The 19,594-nt window shown below is 39.9% G+C and overlaps 1 protein-coding gene and 2 long non-coding RNA genes across 3 annotated transcripts in view; 2 read left to right on the top strand and 1 right to left on the bottom strand.

Moving 5' to 3' along the window:
* Positions 1-15,950, top strand: part of LOC127371754 (uncharacterized) — a 30,845-nt gene extending 14,895 nt beyond the window's left edge. Inside the window, exons 2-3 of the long non-coding RNA XR_007886439.1 lie at positions 8,789-8,906; positions 15,853-15,950. This is a non-coding gene — a long non-coding RNA (uncharacterized LOC127371754). The remainder of the gene's footprint in view (positions 1-8,788; positions 8,907-15,852) is intronic.
* Positions 1-19,594, bottom strand: part of LOC127371738 (neogenin-like) — a 197,338-nt gene that overhangs the window by 17,972 nt on the left and 159,772 nt on the right. Inside the window, exons 8-9 of the mRNA XM_051414732.1 lie at positions 15,667-15,796; positions 8,851-8,993 (exon numbers count right to left, since the gene is read on the bottom strand). Of these exons, the coding sequence (XP_051270692.1) occupies positions 8,851-8,993; positions 15,667-15,796 (273 nt within the window). The remainder of the gene's footprint in view (positions 1-8,850; positions 8,994-15,666; positions 15,797-19,594) is intronic.
* Positions 1,931-3,937, top strand: LOC127371755 (uncharacterized). The gene is made up of 3 exons (XR_007886440.1): positions 1,931-2,690; positions 2,816-3,093; positions 3,200-3,937. It is a non-coding gene; the product is annotated as an uncharacterized LOC127371755 (long non-coding RNA).

Consider the following 19,594-nt stretch of genomic DNA (forward strand, 5'->3'; position numbering starts at 1 on the left):
TCTCTGAAAACCTCCTAAAGTTCCTTAATCAGCAGAGAAAGTTTGATTTGTCTTCTGAAAGGAGACCCTGGCTCGCCCCATCAGAAACATCAGCAGCCAAAGTTATCCAGTCAGTTAGGTGTTCAACTATCAATAACCTTTATCATATGTTTTTATATATATAATTATATATATTCACTGTTTCTGTGCCTGAATAACCATCCATCCATCCGTCCATCCATCCATCAATCCATCCATCTGTCCATCTGTCCGTAATGTAACAGAGAACTGACACACAGGGGCAGAGAGGACAGTCAGTCCACAGCTGGGAAGCCAACCACCCACCTCTGAAATTCTACCAATTCAAATAAAACAGCACACTAATAAAAACGTGCCGCCATCAGAAGTGAGTGAACTCCCAGAACTCCAACCACACTGTGTCTGGAGGCCACCAGCAGCTGCAGCACTAGAAACAAAAACCCTCCAGTATATAAAGTCAATTATACAAATAACAGTGGAAATAAAGACACTAAAACTAAAACACACAGCAACAAAGTGTGTGAGGCGGCCGTCTGCAGTCTCCACACCTGCTGCACAGGAGCTCATCACTTTGTGGCTCTCACCTGAGAAAGGACTTACTTCAGGTGCAGAAGCTCAGAAATAACACACACACACACACACACACACACCCACACACACACACACACATAACAGCAAGTGACATTTCCTGTGGCTGCTTCATAATAAAAGCTAAATGGTGTTTTGGAAATGGAATACTTTTAATGTGAAGGAACAGCAACAGGAAATGTTTGGTTTCGATTAACAGTGAATGCTCCAGCATTAACAATGAATAAAACATTAATAATAGTTGTTGTAATAAAGGCTCAGGTGCCTTGAACTCATCATTGTTACCTGTGGCACAGGAAGATGACGTCTCGTTCTTAGAAGTTTCTGATTGGCTCTGTAGATTTTCCAATCAAAGAAACAGCTGGTGTGGAACATTTTATCCCCTCACAGACTGTCACTGTGAGAAAACACCCTCTGCTGACACAATAAAGACTTAAATACAACAAACACATCGTAGCCAACTGGCATTTTCCATGGCTGAGAAATACAGTTTTCTACAACCGCATAACGCATAACATCTTTTTGTTCAATCTGTAGTCACATTTTCAAAACTCTAAACACAGTTAGCCTGACATCAGTCTGTTCATACCATACAATTAACACAATTCATGTTGTTTCCACAGAATATGCAGTCAATTAACCCATTTCTACAATGCTACATTTTTCTTTACGTACAAGCTCACCCAATACCAAAACTATGGATGTTTTTTGTGTTATTTACAAATGCTTACACACAACATGCCAGAAATAAAGACCTTATAATAATAAATATTGCATAAAGTATCTACTTCTGCAACAAAAGAAGTTCAAAATCTATATTAAACAGATGATAAGCATTTCTTAATGAACATATCAATGAAACATTGAAAAATAGCTGATTTATTGTAATCTGGGTAAAATAGATCAAACACAGCTAATTCCAGTCTCAATCAGAGACATAGCCAGGTGAGGAATTTATTTCAGTTACATACACAATGCAGTATAAAGGGGACTTTCTGGACTGAGTTTATTCAGTGTGGACACAGAACAGCACAGATGAGGAGAGAAAGAAAGAAAGAATAATGTCTGGACAAGGAAGACGAATAGTTGGGCCAGGGAGAGGAAGAGGGCCAGGGAGAGGAGTAATTGGACCAGAACCAGGGAGAAGGAGAGGTAGGGGGAGAGGAGTAAGAATGGGTGGTGGTGTTCAAAGGAGAGCTGTTGTCACTAATGAAATAAAAACAACCATCATAAATTGAATTCCATGGAATGGCAGCTCCTACCATTGTTGTAGTTTCACTGTGTTTTTTGCTATTTTTAACCGTTTTCTTACTTTCTTACTTTCTTACTACTTTGTTCACATCGCCTAAATACTTTTTGGGCGTTTTTGAGCACTTTTTATTTTTTGTTTGCACGGGTCTCCATGGCGACGGCGAGCCGCATTGTTTACACCCGCGACCAGATGATCGCCCTGAGGTACCCGAGCATCCTGACCGGAGAGAGACCCTCCATACCGGAGGAGCTGAGGAGACGGTGAGGCTGCAGAGCGGGGGTTAAACGGAGGATGAAGAAGAGGAGCTTTAAACCCTACAAACGTGGCTACACGAGCAGATACCGGACTCCAACGTCACCATTCCCGGCTTCCAGACGGTTCGAGCCGACAGGGACAGAACCGGGACCGGCATGAAGAAAGGAGGGGGACTGTCCGTGCTCATCAACAACAGGTGGTGTAACGCCGGGCACGTCTGTGTGAAAGAGCGTCTGCAGCCCGGACATCGAGCTGTCACCGTCGGACCTCGTCCCTGTGGTCTGCCACGGGAACTTTCCAGTGTTGTCGCCATCACTGTCTATATTCCTCACAGTGGTCTTCATCATCATCATCACTGTTTACATTTATGATGTCTTTTATTCTCCTGTACAGCACTTTGGTCAACTTTGGTTGTTTTTAAAGTGCTTAACAAATAAAGTTAGATTGGATTGGATTGGATCATAGATCATGTGATAAACGATGGTCTATCAATGAGAGAGGCTGGTGAAAGAGTCCAGCCTAATCTCAGACAGTCTACCGTGGCTTCCATTATCGGGACTTTTCAACAAACCAACAGGTAAGCAATTCCAGTAATTTCACATGGGCTTCCTCTACCATTACAGTAAAGTTGCTATCTCTCATAGTAACTGTAGGCCACCAGTCCCAATGCAAATACAGTATGTTGTATTTTTGTTCCTCTAGGACGCAAGTCTTCCTCCCTCTGGGGGAAGAGGAAAGCTCCTCAGTGAAGACCAAGAGCATGCCATTGTAGGACTGGTCATTGCTGACAATACAATAAAACTAAAGACAGAAATTCAGACCAGAATTGTTGAGGACAACGTAGTATTTCACAATGTGGAAAGCATTAGCCTGACCACCATTGCTCGGACTCTGAGCAAACACAGATGAAACAGTTGTACACAGTACCTTTTGAAAGGAACAGTGAGCGGTTCAAGGAACTCAGACACCAATACGTCCAGGTATGGTATCTATCCAATATGTCTTGTTCTATAGTGAGTTTTATAATTTGTTGCTCTACATGTAAACATGAGTTACGGTACTGATACTGTGTTGGATATCCCTCAGAGAGTCATGGAGTTCGAGGTTAATCAAACCCCACATGATACCATTTATGTGGACAAGGCAGGGTTTAACCTGGCAAAGACAAGTCGGCGGGAAAGAAACGTCATTGGAAAAAGGGCCACCGTTGATGTGCCGGGTCAGAGAGGAGCAAATATTACAATGTGTGCTGCAATCTCAAGTGCTGGTTTGGTTCTGCACAAATGCCAGATTGGTCCCTACAATACCGAGCGACTTCTTTTGGTTTTAGATGACCTCCACCAACGACTAGTGCCAGAAGCAGAAAGGGAACAGGTTGGAGGAAACCTGAGGACATTTGTAATTGCATGGGACAATGTTGCATTTCACCATGCACATGCAATCACAAACTGGTTTGAGGCCCATCCAAGAATGGTTTCCCTTTTCCTCCCCCCTTACTCGCCTTTCCTCAACCCCTCAGCTGAAGACTGCCAGGGGTGGATAAGGCATGCTAAGTGTTTCTATCCAAGGTGCACAGCGAGAGATGACATTAGATGTGATGTGGATGAAGATCGTATGGATTAGAACAGGACTGTGCATTTTTGTTTCTTTCCCATCTGTGCCTCTTTTTTTGTTGTCAAATTGTGTATCTGACAGTATTTTGACACATTTTGAACCAAAGGCCACATAGTTTGGATTATTTGTTGATCACTGGCTGCAATTTCATGTTGATAGTATTGTAAAGCTTTAATTTCTGCAATTTTGTCGCTTACAATTTTTTTTCCACTGTACATTCTATAAAGTAAAGATGACTCATTCACTTTTGCATAGTTTGTTGCCAAAAATGTAGGGTGGTTTACAGTAAAAGGAAACAATGGATTTCTCATTGTCTACTGTTTGCAGGTAGAGCTGAAACATGAAAAGTTATGGAGCTTTTTTTAATGCTATCAACTGTTTGTATTTAGAAAGTTGTTGTGCTATGATTGATTGATCTGTTCCTCTTGGAAAGAAAATGTGCTAGTGTTTTGACAGAATGATTTGATTTTGAGTCAGGTTTGCTGTGTTTTGATAGAGTGTGTGTATATAGAGAATGTTTTTTTGCATTTTGAAATATAGAGTTGGTGTTGGTGAACAAAATGTGGGTTTGAGCAGAAAATTTACTATTTGGCTAATTGTGTGAGGTAGGTGTGTTGCTGTGCTAAGAGTTTCGATAAAGTATCTTACGTTTAGGTAAACGCTTGTTAGTAATTGAAAAAAACTGTAACACCAAAGTGGAAAAACTGCAGTTCCTTGAACGACCACCAGAGGCTGGCTCCAACAGTGAGTCAGTCTCCATAAGGCCCCATATTAAAATGAAATACATATTTACAGCCTGGTTCAAACTGGTCTCTATAGGTACATTCTCTGTTTCTGACAACTGTATGAGGAGTGAATGTTTATACAGCTCACTCCTTTAAATTATATAAAGACTTAAAGTTATACATAATTAAAGGCTGTTACAGGTGGCGTTCAGTGACCAGGCTACATTCAGCGGAGTCAGGGCTGCCAAGATGGTGACGGTTAGAGCCGACCACTGAGCTTCACAACGGCTCTTCAGAAACCTCTGGGTGACGTCACAGAGACTACAGCCATTTTTATTGATCCAGTGTCTGATCATAGCATCACTGCACAAATGATACATTATTAATATATTATTATATAAAGACAAAATCACAAAGCTTTGTTGTTCACAAACACACTGTCCTGATTAATAAACTGCTGTGTCGTGGATTCATGACTCAGGGAAGTTGGCAGGTTGGTGGCTGGAGAAGCTTACTGGAAGGTCACAGGTTCAATTCCACCAAGCTGTGTCCGTCTGCTGCAGCTGTGCTCTTTAATGTTCATGAACTACACAAACTTTAGTCAGCTTCATTGCTAATATCTTTGTATCTGTGCAACACGCAGCACCCTCTATCCTTAGAAAGAATCACTGTCACTGATTTAAAGTTGAATTTAAAATGAGGGAGAAAGCTTAGAAAGAGCGACAGAGGGATCTCTCTTCCAGGATGGATGGAACTGCTGCTGTATGTACAGAGCACACACAATGACAAAGCTCTGAAGTACATTCAGTTAGCAGCACTTTCTCTACACGTTTGGAAGGGGAGTGTGAGGCGCTTTGGTTGCAGTCTGCAATCTCACCACTAGATGTCACTAAATCCTACACACTGGATCTTTAAAGAGGAAGTTCCTGTCAAAATAAAGGTCCTTTTGTGTGCAATGTGCTGCCTCTCTCTCCCTCATTGTGGTGCTGTCTGATAGTTGCTGTCCCTATATGCAGCAGCCCTCTCTGATTAGATTCTACCTAAAACAGTCTGAACACACAGAAACATCAAAAACAGTCCCAACACACAGTTTGACATTTTTCAGCTTTTATTCAAACGTTTGTATAGAAATGATGAAGCACTGCCTGAGATTACATGATAGCTTCCAAATGCATCATCAGCAAACAACAGAAACATACATGAACTTTGAGACAATTCAAACATCAGTCAGCAACACTTTATTATGCAGGACTGTTGTATTAGCCTGCATTAGCTTTAGCTAGGTGGACCTAATAAACTGGACACTGAGTGTGGAGTTCAGTGTGGAACTGTACCTGACACACTCTGACTCACCTTAACAAATAAACAAACAATACAGGGTTGTCCCAAATAATGTCAATAACACAAATATGTCAATAAAACACAAAGTCACATTATATTTCACTTTAGCTGCAAAACATTCCCATTCATTTCCAGTAAGAGCAGCTTTAGTTCAGTGAAGGCTTTTAATGGCCATGTGTAGCTCAGTTAGGACCTTTAACAACTACAAGCAGTCTGATAATATTGGTAAATAGACAGTGTTTATACTGCACTTCTGCCCCTCATTCATCCATTCACACTCACTCACTCACTGATGGCAGAGAGCTACCATGCAAGGTGCTGCTCTGACCATCAGGAGGCGTTTTTGGTCTGAGCCCCTTAGCTTTAAACACTGATATCAAATTCTCTTTTATCAGAAGTTGACTTTAATCAGGTCCCTTTTAACTTGGTCCATTTGAATTCTGCTGTGTGTTACTTTATTTGATGTCATTACTTGTTCTATTATCCTGCTTTGCTGTCTCATTATTTATCACATTAGTTTGTTTCTGTGTAGCTCCGTCTTATTCATCGAGGTGCTACAGTATAATGTCCTCAACAAGAGTCCAGTGGGCAGTTTGATTAGGACTTTACATTATGCTGCCTGGAATGAGATTCATCTAAAAAAGAAAAGAATAAAAGCAACAGAACAGAGTGCAAGAAGTCGTCTTTGTCCTCAACCACATTAATAACAGAGTAAAAGTGTGTTTAGTCAAAATTTGTTCTCTTAAAGCTGCACAAGAGTGGAACTCAATCACAGCAAATATCAAAATATCAATATCAACACAAACTATTCATTCAGTTCTCATTAACAGAATGAACCTGAAACTAATGTAACTTTAACCTTAAAACCAGGTCTTAACCATTAAAGTGAGGAGCAGCCAAAATGTCCTCACTATCATACAGTATGGTCTAAAACTCAAAGTGATTCTCACAAAGTTTAACTGCTACAGCACACACACACTGGAGCAGACAACTGAACAGCACACCGAGAGATAGTTACGATTCTGGATCAGCTAATTTCCTGAGGCTTGTCGATGAATTGGGTTCTTCTGATGTGTGATCTTGCTTTTTCTCGTCTGCAGGAAGCAAAATAAAGTGATACATTATCCAAAATGACTTGATCCTAATCTGAGTGTAAATACCAACAGAATGATTAATGTCTGAGAACATAAAACAACCGTAAAGACTTGGGAATGTGTTGTGTTTCTGCTAATTATAAATATATTAACACAATACATTATTTGAACTTACCTTTCTTACAATTTAGTTTGATGCAACCCTTGCATACAAGCACAGCTAAAACCCCACTAACAACAATAAGAGCGAAGAAAAGAGTACCAAGAACTGCACCAACAATCCATCCAGTGGAGTCTGAAACAGATGACAGAGAGTGAATGTGACACTCAGAATGTAAGTGTATATCACACACAGCAGATTGGACATCAGCCACACAAACAACAACTAAAGGTGTGTATGCTCCTGAAATGTCCACAGCTGAGAGCTTGGTTGTGGTTCTGCTCACAGTAGTGAGGAGGGTGATGTTGTAGCATCGTCCTGTTTCTGAGACGTGCTGCTCATCAGTAGAAGACTGTTTGAATCACTGTCCTGCCTCCTCTACTTCACACTGTTTCCATGGGACTTGTGTTAAACTGCTGCTGTGCCTGAGATCTGCAAATGTGTGTGACAATGTGTGTACAGCCCAGTTCTCTACACCCTGAGCCCAGGCTGTGATGGACTCTGGATTACGTCTTATAAACACATCTTTATTTGATCATGGTTGTTGTTACAGCTCGTATTGATGAGCTTTGTTCAAATCAAATATCACCCATTCAGCTGAATGTGCAGCTTAGCTCGCTTTCTGCTTCACTGAGCAGTAAAAGTACAATTCTGAGCTACTTTACTGAGTATTTCCATTTGATGCTGCTTTATACTTCAACTTCACTACATTTCAGAGGGAAATATTCCACTTTTTACTGCACTACATTTGACAGATAGAGCTACTTACTTTGATTTCACATATAAAACATGTGATCTATGTACACAATATAATACTTTTTATAATAGTTTTGCTACTTTATATTGAACTGATGGTGGAATTGTGAAAGCAGGACTTTTACTTGTAACAGAGTATTTTTACTTTGTAGTTTTGCTACTTTTCCTTAAAGTAAATAATCTGATTACTTCTTCCACCACTGAGTGCTGTCCACAAATGTGAAGATTCAAATGTTTGTGTTGTAGATTCAGTGATAAAGCTTTCAGTGTGTTTCCTGTGCTGAGAGAAATCCAGAGCAGAGTTATTGATTGGTAGCTTGTTGCTTCATTTACTGCACAACAATGTGAAGTTCAACCTATTTACACTGAATACTTCTGCTGTCAGGAAGCTGCAGGCACAATCACACATCTGACTGGAAACCACAGCTGGAGAATCGCACTGTGTCGCCATTTTGTGTCCTCTGTGCTACAGCCTTATGCTTCAATCCTACATCAGCTGTGATTGGTTGAATCAGCCCACATGCTTCAGTGAGCTGCACACAGTCACATTTAATACAAAGCACAAGCCAAATGTTAGTAAATGTGGGAAGAGGTGAACATTAGTGAACTCCTGCTTTCACACTCAGAGGAGGAGGATTCCTGCTCACATTTACAAATCACATTGTGACACTTTCACTCTTGTTTTCATCTCCATTTTCACTTCAACTCAAAACCTGATGCTGGATTTGAAGTTAGTTCTGCTTGGAATCAACCAACACTCTGCTGCAGTCAATGAAGCTACATTTCTACCAACATGTTTGTCATCTGGGACCCTCACTGCAACACAATGCTACTAATGACAAGTTTCCATTGTGCAGTAAGAAGTGACACTCAAAGCAAAGCTACTTAATCTCTTTTTCTGTTTGTCTCACCATTAAGAGGCACAGCATATGTGTCAGCAGAAATCTGATGGTTGATTTCCTCCTGTGTAACTACACAGATGAAGGTGTCAGCCTTGGTTACAGGAGCTTGCACGATGACGTCGTAGCTTCCTCCTCTTTCTGTGACCTGTGGTTCTTTAGCAGGAAGGATGTTTCCAGCACTGTCCTTCCACTCTACTTTAGGTTTTGGAGAAACACCTTCAACAGCACACTGCAGCAGCATCCCATCCTTTGTTTTACGTGTTGTAACATACGGCTTTGAAGCTGCACCTGTGAACATAATATAGAATGGTAGAAAGTTAGAAGTTTTTTAATTTACAACTGCAAACATCATTTCTGGCTCACATCATGACAGAAGTAAATATACAGTGAAGATTATCTTCAAATAATATCACATTAAATCTGTTGCCTGATATGTGAACAATATTTCCTATTACCATACATTATTATTAGTAATATAAAATGTGTGAAACAGGGTGTTAAAAGCATGTGCAGGCCTTGTGTTATCAGGGTTTCATTGTGTCAGTGACACAAACATTGATTGATAATATGTCAACATTTCTAACTTCCCACCAAAAGTTTGTGAACTATTTACAACTGCAAACACTATTTCTGACTGAAATCATGACATATACAGCAAATATACATTATCCTGAAATAATCTCACATTAAATCTGTTGTCTGATAGATTGACAGTATTTTCTATCCCACTACATTAATATAAAATGTGTAATAAAATATGAAACATAGGGTGTTAAAGCATGTGCAGCCCTTGTGTTATCAGGGTTTCACTGTGTCAGTGACACAAACACTCAGTGGTCACTTTATTAGGTACACCTGTACAATCTAATGCAATCAATACGACTGTTGTGTCATTAAGTTCCTTTATTGATGTCTATAATGTTCACTTTGTTTCTACACTGTCAGAGAGCTGTTCATTCAATCATATGTGTTATCACTGAGCTCATAGTTAGTGGTGCTGTTGTACTGGACTGCATTATATTCAGAGGGGATTCTAATATTCTGTCTCTCTCATGTGTGTAAACAGGGAGGACAATAAAATAGAAACAGCTCTCAGTATAATGTAGTCCAGTACAACAGCACCTTTAATATGAGCTCAGTAACAAACATAAACATATAGTTTCATTTACACATTTCTCACAAAGTCAACAAAAAGTGAACATTACAAACTTTGGAAAGGTGGAATTTATGGCAGAGCTGTTGTATTGAATTATAATATCTACATATTTATACTACAGTCCATACTGTATATATCATCTATAGTGTATCCACCATGTTCATATCAGAGCTGTTTATTGTGGATATAATGTCTTCCACTTATACAGCACTATATATTGTGCCTACTGTACTGCTGCACATGTTCATACTGTATATATCTCAGTGGATTCATATCTAGCCCTTACTGTTTATTCTATTTATTAGCCCTGTACATATGGACACACTCTGCACTCAACTGCTGTTTGTACTTCTGCTTAGAAGCTCAGCTGCATTGTGTTGTCTCAGTACTTGTACTCTGTGCAATGACAATGTGATGTGAACTTAATGATGTTGGAGTAATAATGGAATCTAATTTACTTCTTCAATAGGTTTCAATTGTTCTTTTGTAGCCAACAGCAGCTGATGAAAGATTTCACTGGAGTACGTTCACACTGCAACACTTAGAGCTCAATTCTGATTTATTGCTCACATCGGATTCTTTTTGTTTGGCTGCTCACGTTATTGTTTGAATATCAGATTCCAGTGTGAACAGGTCCCGGTCCTGAAGTGAGCAGCATGATGAATGTGGACGCACACACACACACACACACACACACACACACACACACACACACACACACACACACACACACACACACACACACACACACACACACACACACACACACACACACACACACACTAATTACAACAATTGTATCAAGTAGATTCCAACAACCTGAAACTTTCCTACGATGTTGCAACAAAGTATGAACAGACTGAAATGTGCCAACAGAGAGCCGTCACTCAAAGGGAGAACACATTTCCACCCTTTTTGGTATCATATGAAAGTAGGTGTTAATATTTACACAGTGCTGAGCGCGGGTGCACAGTACCCTATCCTATGTAGCACTCCACTAGTGGGAGGATGCATCGGGTTGTGCCAGTGGTAAATCCAATAGAAAGCAAGCAGTCAGTACAGAGAGATAGAATCCTCATTACATTGAAAAATGCATTCAAATAATGCTTGTTGGTAATGTATTAGTGACCCCCCCACAGACGGAGGGTTTTACTGCTTTCATGGGAGCTCAGACCCCTTCTTATGGGAGCTCCACTGCCACTGGCTCCCACAGAACTCCAACCCTGGTTCACACTGCAGACACAAGTGGCCCAAATCTGATTGATTGGATCATTAATGGGACTCAGATCTGATTGTTTTAGAACAGTGTGAACAGCACCAATCACACTGAATCTGATCTTTTACATTCTGATTTGGGCCACTTTCATACAACAGTCATATTCAAATTCATGTGACTTTTACGTCACTCTAGATCCACGTTGGTCACGCGGTTCACTTCAGGACCGGGACCTGTTCACACTGGAATCTGATATGGGCCACATCTTAAACATAATGTGAACAGCCAAACAAAACAAAGAATGTGATGTGAGCAATGAATCAGAATTGAGCACTAAGGCTTGCAGTGTGAACGTAGCTGTCCCAAATCAGAGTTTAAAAGATCACATTCATGTGATTGAGTCACATATGAGCAAAACTATCTGATTGGGCCACTTTTACCTGCAGTGTGAACGCAGCACATTGTCTCCAAAGGAAGGAGAGCATTCTCATTATTTGATCTTTAAAACTACAGCTTTGTTATCTTTTATCATTTGAATTGATCAATCACTCTACAATCCATACTAATTCAATTCTGATCAAATATTTCACATTGACCAAATCAGCCCCGAATGAGACGAGAGGTGAACTGTTCCAACAATAATGAGACAAACATGAGGCCTGTCCAAACCTTTCCCTGAGATTCATACAGTACTTTTTATTGCACTCAACTAATATAAAAACTCTTCTGAAATATGAAACACAGGCTTTTTAAAATCAAACACACCTCGTTTCAGAAATTGGATCAGTGAGAAATTTCTGCTCAACATTGTCGTGCTGCTCAGATCTCAAATTCAGGTTTTGGCGACAGGTTTGACTCACTGACTATAACTCAGATTAACAAACATTTAGAGACAGACGGGGACGAGGAGTCAAGGACTGCGCTTCACTACAAGTTTGAGCTACTTGTACTTTACTCTAGTATTTTCACTTTATACTACTTTATACTTCTACTTCACTACATTTCAGAGGGAAATATTGAACTTCTTTACATTTATCAGACTGATGTAGTTATTTAATTTGATCTAACATACAAACACATGATCAACATATAAAATATAATACTTTTTTATTATACTTTTGCTTCTTTAAGTACATTCTGCTGATACTCATCTCAGACTCAAATCCTCTGTAAAGATTTAGTAGGTGTTGCTCTGTTTCTGTCTGTCTATATCAGGGGTCACCAACACAGGTCGCCCCCCAAGGACCACTTGAGTCGCCCGCAGGCCTGTTCTAAAAATAGCACAACTCACCAGTGTTGAAGTTGGAAAGGTCAAAGTTTTGAGGCCATGACAAAATTTCAGCATTCGCGGGCGCAGCGAAGATCGGGAGCTGAACGCGGTTTCTTACCCCAAAAACATGGCAGAAAAAGAAAGAAAACGTATCATTTTCACAGTGAATGGGAGGGAGAGTTCTTTTTTACTACTGCGAAAGAAACCTGCGTGTGTCTCATTTGCGAGGCGACTGTGGCGACGGCAAAGTGGAACAATGTGGAGAGACACTTCATTACGTGTCACAAGAGCTACCACGCCAACTACCCAGCGTGCAGTGCGCTACGGGTAGAATAAGCCTGGGAGCTAAAGGCAGCTTTGGGTAAGCAGCAGTCTTTTTCACGAGGCCGGCGAAAGACTCCCAAAAAGCAACCGAAGCCTCGTTTAGAGCTACACATTTTCTGATAAAGAAGAAGAAGAAGGCATTTTCAGACGGAGAAGTTGTCAAAGAAGCAATGATGATAATTGCTAACACTGAGAAAGATGGAACTGATTGAATCTCCACTCTCTCCGATGTCCAACTGGGGGCATCTACGATGGATAGACGAGTGTCGGCTATGTCCGGTAACTTGGTCGTTCAGCTGGACCGGGATCTGTTGGAGGAGATGTCAGCTGAATATGGTGACCTGCTGCTACACACAGGAATCCGATGGCTCAGCAGAGGACGAGTTTTACTTCGTTTGTTGCCCTTTTGGGTGAAATCAAAGAGTTCATGCAGTCCAAATGCGAAGACGTCTCGCTGCTAGAGGACACAGAGGGGACACTTGACCTTGCATTTTTAATGGACATTACTGGGAAACTAAACCACTTGAACTGCGAGCTGCAAGGTAAAGGTAAGACTGTTGTTGATATGATAAGTGCTTTAAATGCATTTAAAGCCAAGATGAACATTTTCTCTGTGCATTCACAGAGAAAAAGGTGCTGCACTTTCCCTCTGTGCTGTCGGTGCTGAAAGACAATGCTTCTGCATCTGAGACATTCGACAAAGTTGCAGAAAAGTACTGTCAAGTCATAAACAGACTTGGGCAAGAGTTTGAGAATAGGTTCTGTGACCTTGATCAGCTTGAGCCATGTGTGTCATTCATCTCCAATCCTTTCTTGAACGTGGACATAACATGCATGGCTGAACAACTAAGTGCAACGTTCAACTTGGATGCTGGACTTTGGAAGTTGATTGTTCTTAAACACTACATAATTGATAACCTTTTCAAACATGGTGCAACATAGTTCATGATTTGTTTAAAGTTTAGTGGCTAATGAAATGTTGTTGAAGGGATCATCTGAAAATTTAAACAATTGCTGAGATTAATAGAAATAAAGAGTTAAATATTGATATTATCTGTTTCCCACCTTGTTAAGTCGTTGTTGATAATTATTGTGAGAAATCATTAACGTGATCAGTGTCTTCACATAGATGAGTATCATTAATCATTAATGATGTTATATAACTAAAGGCAAACTGAGCAAATTTGTTATTTCAGAAGAGTGTATCAAACTGGTAGCCCTTCGTATGACTCAGTACCCATAAAGTAGCTCTCAGTTTCAAAAGGTTGGTGACCCCCGGTCTAGATGTATTCAGGAATGTTTAATATGGATTCATTCAGAAGCTGTGGCTCAATGAAATGACCAACACCCTTCACCTTGACAAAATAAGGTTCTCTCTGAAGAACAGACAGTCACAGTTTGATCACATCTGGCTGCCCTTTGTCTGCTACCTGAGAAACAACCAATAATGTACACTCCCTGTGTACTTTACTGGCCAATACAATTTCCATCGCTTGTTCTTTTACTATCTTTCCACTGCAACCTTTATTGTTGTACAGTACTTCCTGAGCAGAAGGGAGGGAGGGGGGGAGGGAGGGTGAGTTCAGAGTATATGTTGTTCAGTTAAGTGATGTTGATACTATCTGTTGTATTAGCTTTGCTTCTCTTCAATGAAAATGTACACTGCACTCTCATGTCCTACATTTTGGAATCCTTCCTCAATAAAACAGACTTGACAAAAACAATGTGGATTCATTCAGAGAGAAATCTGCTGCCTAACTTCTCCTTTCAGCAATATCTGATTATTGTGTCAAATATAAAGGAACTGTCCTTAAAGTAGTAAAGTAATGTATATTTAGTCAGAGTGAGTTCAAAGCTGTGATGATGTTTGATGGTTCATGTTGTCATTGTCACTCAGAGTCAGATTATTTTCTATGAGCTCTTCTACTCACTCAGCAGCTCATATATTGTGTTTATGTAGCAAACTAGTTTTATCACTTGGTTCAATCAGTTCAACCACAGTCACACCTAGTAGTTAGTATGAGCTCATATTTACACCAACAGGCTCAACTGTAACAATCAGTGTGTGTGCTGGAACTCATTGTAGTTTGGTGCTGCACTAATCTTTGTTCAATAATCACATATATGTACATTGAAGTTGTCCAGGTGTGAACTCACAAACAGCCGGTGCAAGAGATTTCAAACAGGCAGTACAGGCAGCCTGTGGAGCTGCACTACAGGCCTCGTTTTGTGCACGCTGCCATCTCAACTGGAAAGTAGCCACAAACTATAGAGAAAGGAGGCTCAGAGTTGGGGCTGACCTTCAGTCTGTGCACGCCAGTGAACAAGTGGCAGTGACAAGAGCTGGGAATCACAAGAGGGTTTTTATGTCACTGAAAAATAGCTTTAGTGTTGGAACATCCATTCAGTGACACATCTGAAGAGCGAGTATTTCATCTCATCAGCCTCTCGTCATCAAAAAGCTTGTTGGTAAAAATGTAATGTGACTGTTGATTTGCAACCTGCAAACCTCCAAAAGGCAGCAGAAGTTCTGCTTCAGGAGACAGAGCTCAAATGTTTCAGTACTAAAAGTTTCATGCTGCACTTCTCAATGAGCACAGTTTCTCTGAAACACAACAACAACATGAACACAACAGGGTGGGAAATATAATAATGTGAGTTGTTCTTCCTCCACTGACTGCTGTCCAGTGAAGTCCACATTAAAATCATTATGTGCTTCTTGGTGGTGGGTTGGCTCTGTGTGTGTGTGTGTGTGTGTGTGTGTGTGTGTGTGTGTCTGTTCTTTCTGTTATTTCTCTCCAGACTCTCTCATTCTTCCCTATCTCTGGACATTAATGAAGTGGAGTCTCAGAATAAGAGTGAATTTAAAAGCCAGTTCAAAAAATGTTCAACTTGTGTAGACGTCTTCATCACATTTTCCTTTGTGTTCAGTCTGAATAAATGTTAACGTACAACAAGTATTTGAATATAAAAATAGAACTAGGAAGAATCTCACCATTAAGAGCATATATGTCAGCAGAAATCTGATGGTTGAGTTCCTCCTGTGTAACTACACAGGTGAAGGTGTCGGTCTTGGTTACAGGAGCTTGTAGGATGACGTCGTAGCTTCCTCCTCTTTCTGTGACCTGTGGTTCTTTAGCAGGAAGGATGTTTCCAGCACTGTCCTTCAACACTACTTTAGGTTGTGGAGAAGCACCTTCAACCTCACACTGCAGCAGCAACCCATCATCTGTTTTACGTGTTGTGATAAACGGCTTTGGAGCTGCACCTGTGAACATAACAAAAGCTATAAGATAATATTAAAGAACATGATACATCTTTTTTTTTTAGGTTTAATTGCACCTCCCAGCATTAGTTCTTCAATTTCTACCAAAAGAACACTTTATTCTGACTCACATCATGACAGAAGACAACCTTTGACTACTTAAACATATTTATTCTACACATATTTATTCTACGTTAAAATTATCTTGAAATGATATTGCATGAAATTTGTTGTCTGATATGTAAACAATATTTTATATTACACTAAAGGAATATTAAAATGTGTTATGAAATGTGAAACACAAATTGTTATCTTCTGAAGTTTGTAGGATTGAGCTGCCAGTTATGTTAATGTTGCTTTTTCCTGTTTATTTTAGTTATAAAAGCTAATTTCTGTAATTTGGTTTCTTTGGTTTTAATAATTAACATATTACAGTATACTGTTCGTTCCAGGCCTTTTAGTTGAACAGGAAATGACATAAATAAATAAATGGGTTGTGAATACATGTAAAACAGGTAATAATTTGATTATGCAGATTATGTTATTGATATAGAGGCTAAAATGAGAATAAATGAAGCAAAAGTTTGAAGGAAACTTTTGGAGTCTCTGTTGATTATAAATGATGCTGGAAACAAATAATGTCAAATCCAAAGTATCAAACTCATTTACACTACTGCCACACTCTGTGGAGTCAGAATGTTTTACTTTGTACAATTCAATTTATGGAGAAATGCACCAAGTTTTTATACAACTAGAGACCCATAAAATATTGACACATTGATTTATTACTAATATGTTTTTCCTGGAATTAGAAATATTAAACCATGTTAAATGTTTTCAAACATTATAAAAATGAAGCTGATTTAAAATGTATGGTACAACTCCACTATTGAGAGGTTTTGTATTAATTGCCTCTCTGTTAGTAAATGTGAACAACAGTTTGTTTCAGAGACAGAAAATAAATCCAAAGTCACATAAAGTCCAGAGTAAATCTTAAAGTCCAGACTCTACAGAGCTAATAAATAAATAATAATAATAATAATAATAATGAATGAGTGTTGTAAATGGTCTCTGGAGCCAAACTGAAAACACAGCATGAAGATGGAGGGAGTGACGTCATCAGAGCCAGGACTCACCTTTGACCCCAGGGTATCTGTTTCTTAAGATAGGATCTGAAAGACAAAATAAAACAGAATTATGTTAAAGTGTTTGTCTGACATTGTCAACATGGAACACAGATAATACTGGAAAAACATTAAACTTGTTATTCTGATTATTAAACTGATTAAATAAATAAAAAGAAGCCAGAGTTTTATATTTCACAAACGATCTTAATCTGACTGAACATTCACAGATGAGACTGGTTTTATGTCCTGGAAGAGAAAACACATCTAACAGCACCGTGTGAAGCAGCTGCCTCCAGAAGAGATCTCATCTGATCAAACATGGTCAATAAATGTGGCACATCACAGATCTGCTCATTGTAAACCTCTGACTGCTGCTGGACCAGAAGCCTCAGGAGGAGGTCTTAAGAAGTAAGTTGAAGGATATCTTTGAGTAATCTGTCTTTATTACAGCTGACACTGCTGGTTGTGGATCCTCTGTCTCACAAAACTGATGATCATCAACTTCCTTTGTTAACCCAGAACTTTCCAAACCAGCTGTGAGTGCTCTCATAAGGAACATCCTTTATAACAACCCACATGCAGGGCTTTCCTTAAAGAAACTTTTTGACATTTTGGGATATTAAATGCTTATTTGCATTTTGGTGAAGAGTTAGATGGTAAAATTATTATCACTCTCTTATCTGTACATTAAATATAAAGCTACAGCCAACAGCCGGTAATCTCAGCACAAAGACTGGAAACAGGGGAAACAGTCTGTGTCTGCTGAACAGTGAAATAATCCACCTACCAGCTCCTCTAAGGTTCACTAACTAACATGTTGTTTAATCTGTATAAAACCTTAAGTGTAAAAGCAACAAGTTAATGTTTAATAGGGCTTATGAACCGGACTATTTCTGCCGTCCTTTACCTTGCTCAGAATGAACTTTACAAACAGCAATATGACTCAATGAAAGGGAAACATATAGAACTTCAGCAGTATGGAGGGAACTCTCTTCCCAGTGTTTATCCAACAGTTTATCTGTTTGTTTGTTTCACAGGGACAGCACACTATGAAACATAAACAGTTAGAGAGGAAACAGAAATGCCACAGATTGGATGTGTATGCAGCTTCTACACAAAGCTACAGCAGCCTCCGTCCTCAGGACAGGGCCTCGTCCAGATGTGTTACTCTGACTGTCTGATGGCAGCTGGAGCTCATGTGGCACACTTGAACCAGTCTCTGTGTCTGTGAATGAGCAGCATCTTTACAGCTGTTTGATGGAAGCACTCACCAATAAGAAGCTCAATGCGGGATCGTCTTTGTGGCTGATGTCGAGGAAAATCACAGGTGTAGGTTCCACTGTCAGACACCTGTGTGTTTCTGATAACTATGGAGGCATTACCCGACTGCACAGCTTCTGGAAAATGAAAGACCCGTCCTTTGAACTGTGGGTCTTGACCTGGACGGCCATTATTGTATTCATCACGCTTATCATACAGGAACACCTCCTGACGATCTCTCTTCCAGTCAAAGAGCTCTTCCTTAATGCTGGATGTGCCGAGGGAACAGGGTAAAATGGCATCACTCCCTTCCATCACCACCAGTTTGATGACAGGTGGACCTGGAAGACAAACATTGTATAATCAGTGTGTTCATATGTAGAACCAAAGTCAGATTTACAATCACTCAAAAACACCAGTTTATGAGCAGTTTAGTGAACAGTCAGATTTCAGATTACCTACTGAAACTGCTAGGATTATTATTGGTGGTGAAAATGTCACATGGGTTTCACCCATGGGCGTGACAAAATGGCTCCATAGAAAATCAAGTTACCCTCAGTATTGTATTGATATCGATAAAACCATAAATAATATGGATAATGTGGTTAGTGGCTCCAACATGTTTTTGTAAGCGTGAGACCAAAGTTGGCAATGAATCAATGATCCAGAGAAACACAAAGATAAGATGCCAGTTTCCACCAGTTGACATGGTTGAGCAGTGGGTATCTGAGGTTTAACACTGAGTTGGTTTAAATCCTGTATAATAAAATGTATCTGACACCAGAGGCCAATCACTGTAATCCACAGCAGATTTAACCTGTGGAGTTCCACAAGGCAGCACAGAGACAGCACTGGTTAAAGTTACTAACAACCTTTTAACTGCATCAGACAACGGACTCTCTGTACTTGTCTTGTAGAAGGAGCAGAAAAACTAATCCATGCATTTGTTACTTCAAGGCTGGATTACTGCAACTCTTTATTATCAGGTTGCCCCAATAAGTCCATTAAAACGCTCCAATTAATTCAGAACGCTGCAGCACGAGTACTGACAGGAACTAGAAAAAGAGATCACATCTCTCCTGTACTAGCTTCTCTGCATTGGCTCCCTGTAAAATGTAGAATAGAATTTAAAATCCTCCTCCTCACCTATAAAGCTCTTCATGGTCAGGCCCCTTCATATCTTAAAGAGCTCATAGTACCCTATTACCCCTCTAGAACACTGCACTCAGGTGAGTCCTGAACCATCCCTTAGTTATGCTGCTATAGGCCTA

This window comes from Dicentrarchus labrax, unplaced genomic scaffold, assembly GCF_905237075.1.
Source record: "Dicentrarchus labrax unplaced genomic scaffold, dlabrax2021, whole genome shotgun sequence".
NCBI lineage: Eukaryota > Metazoa > Chordata > Actinopteri > Moronidae > Dicentrarchus > Dicentrarchus labrax.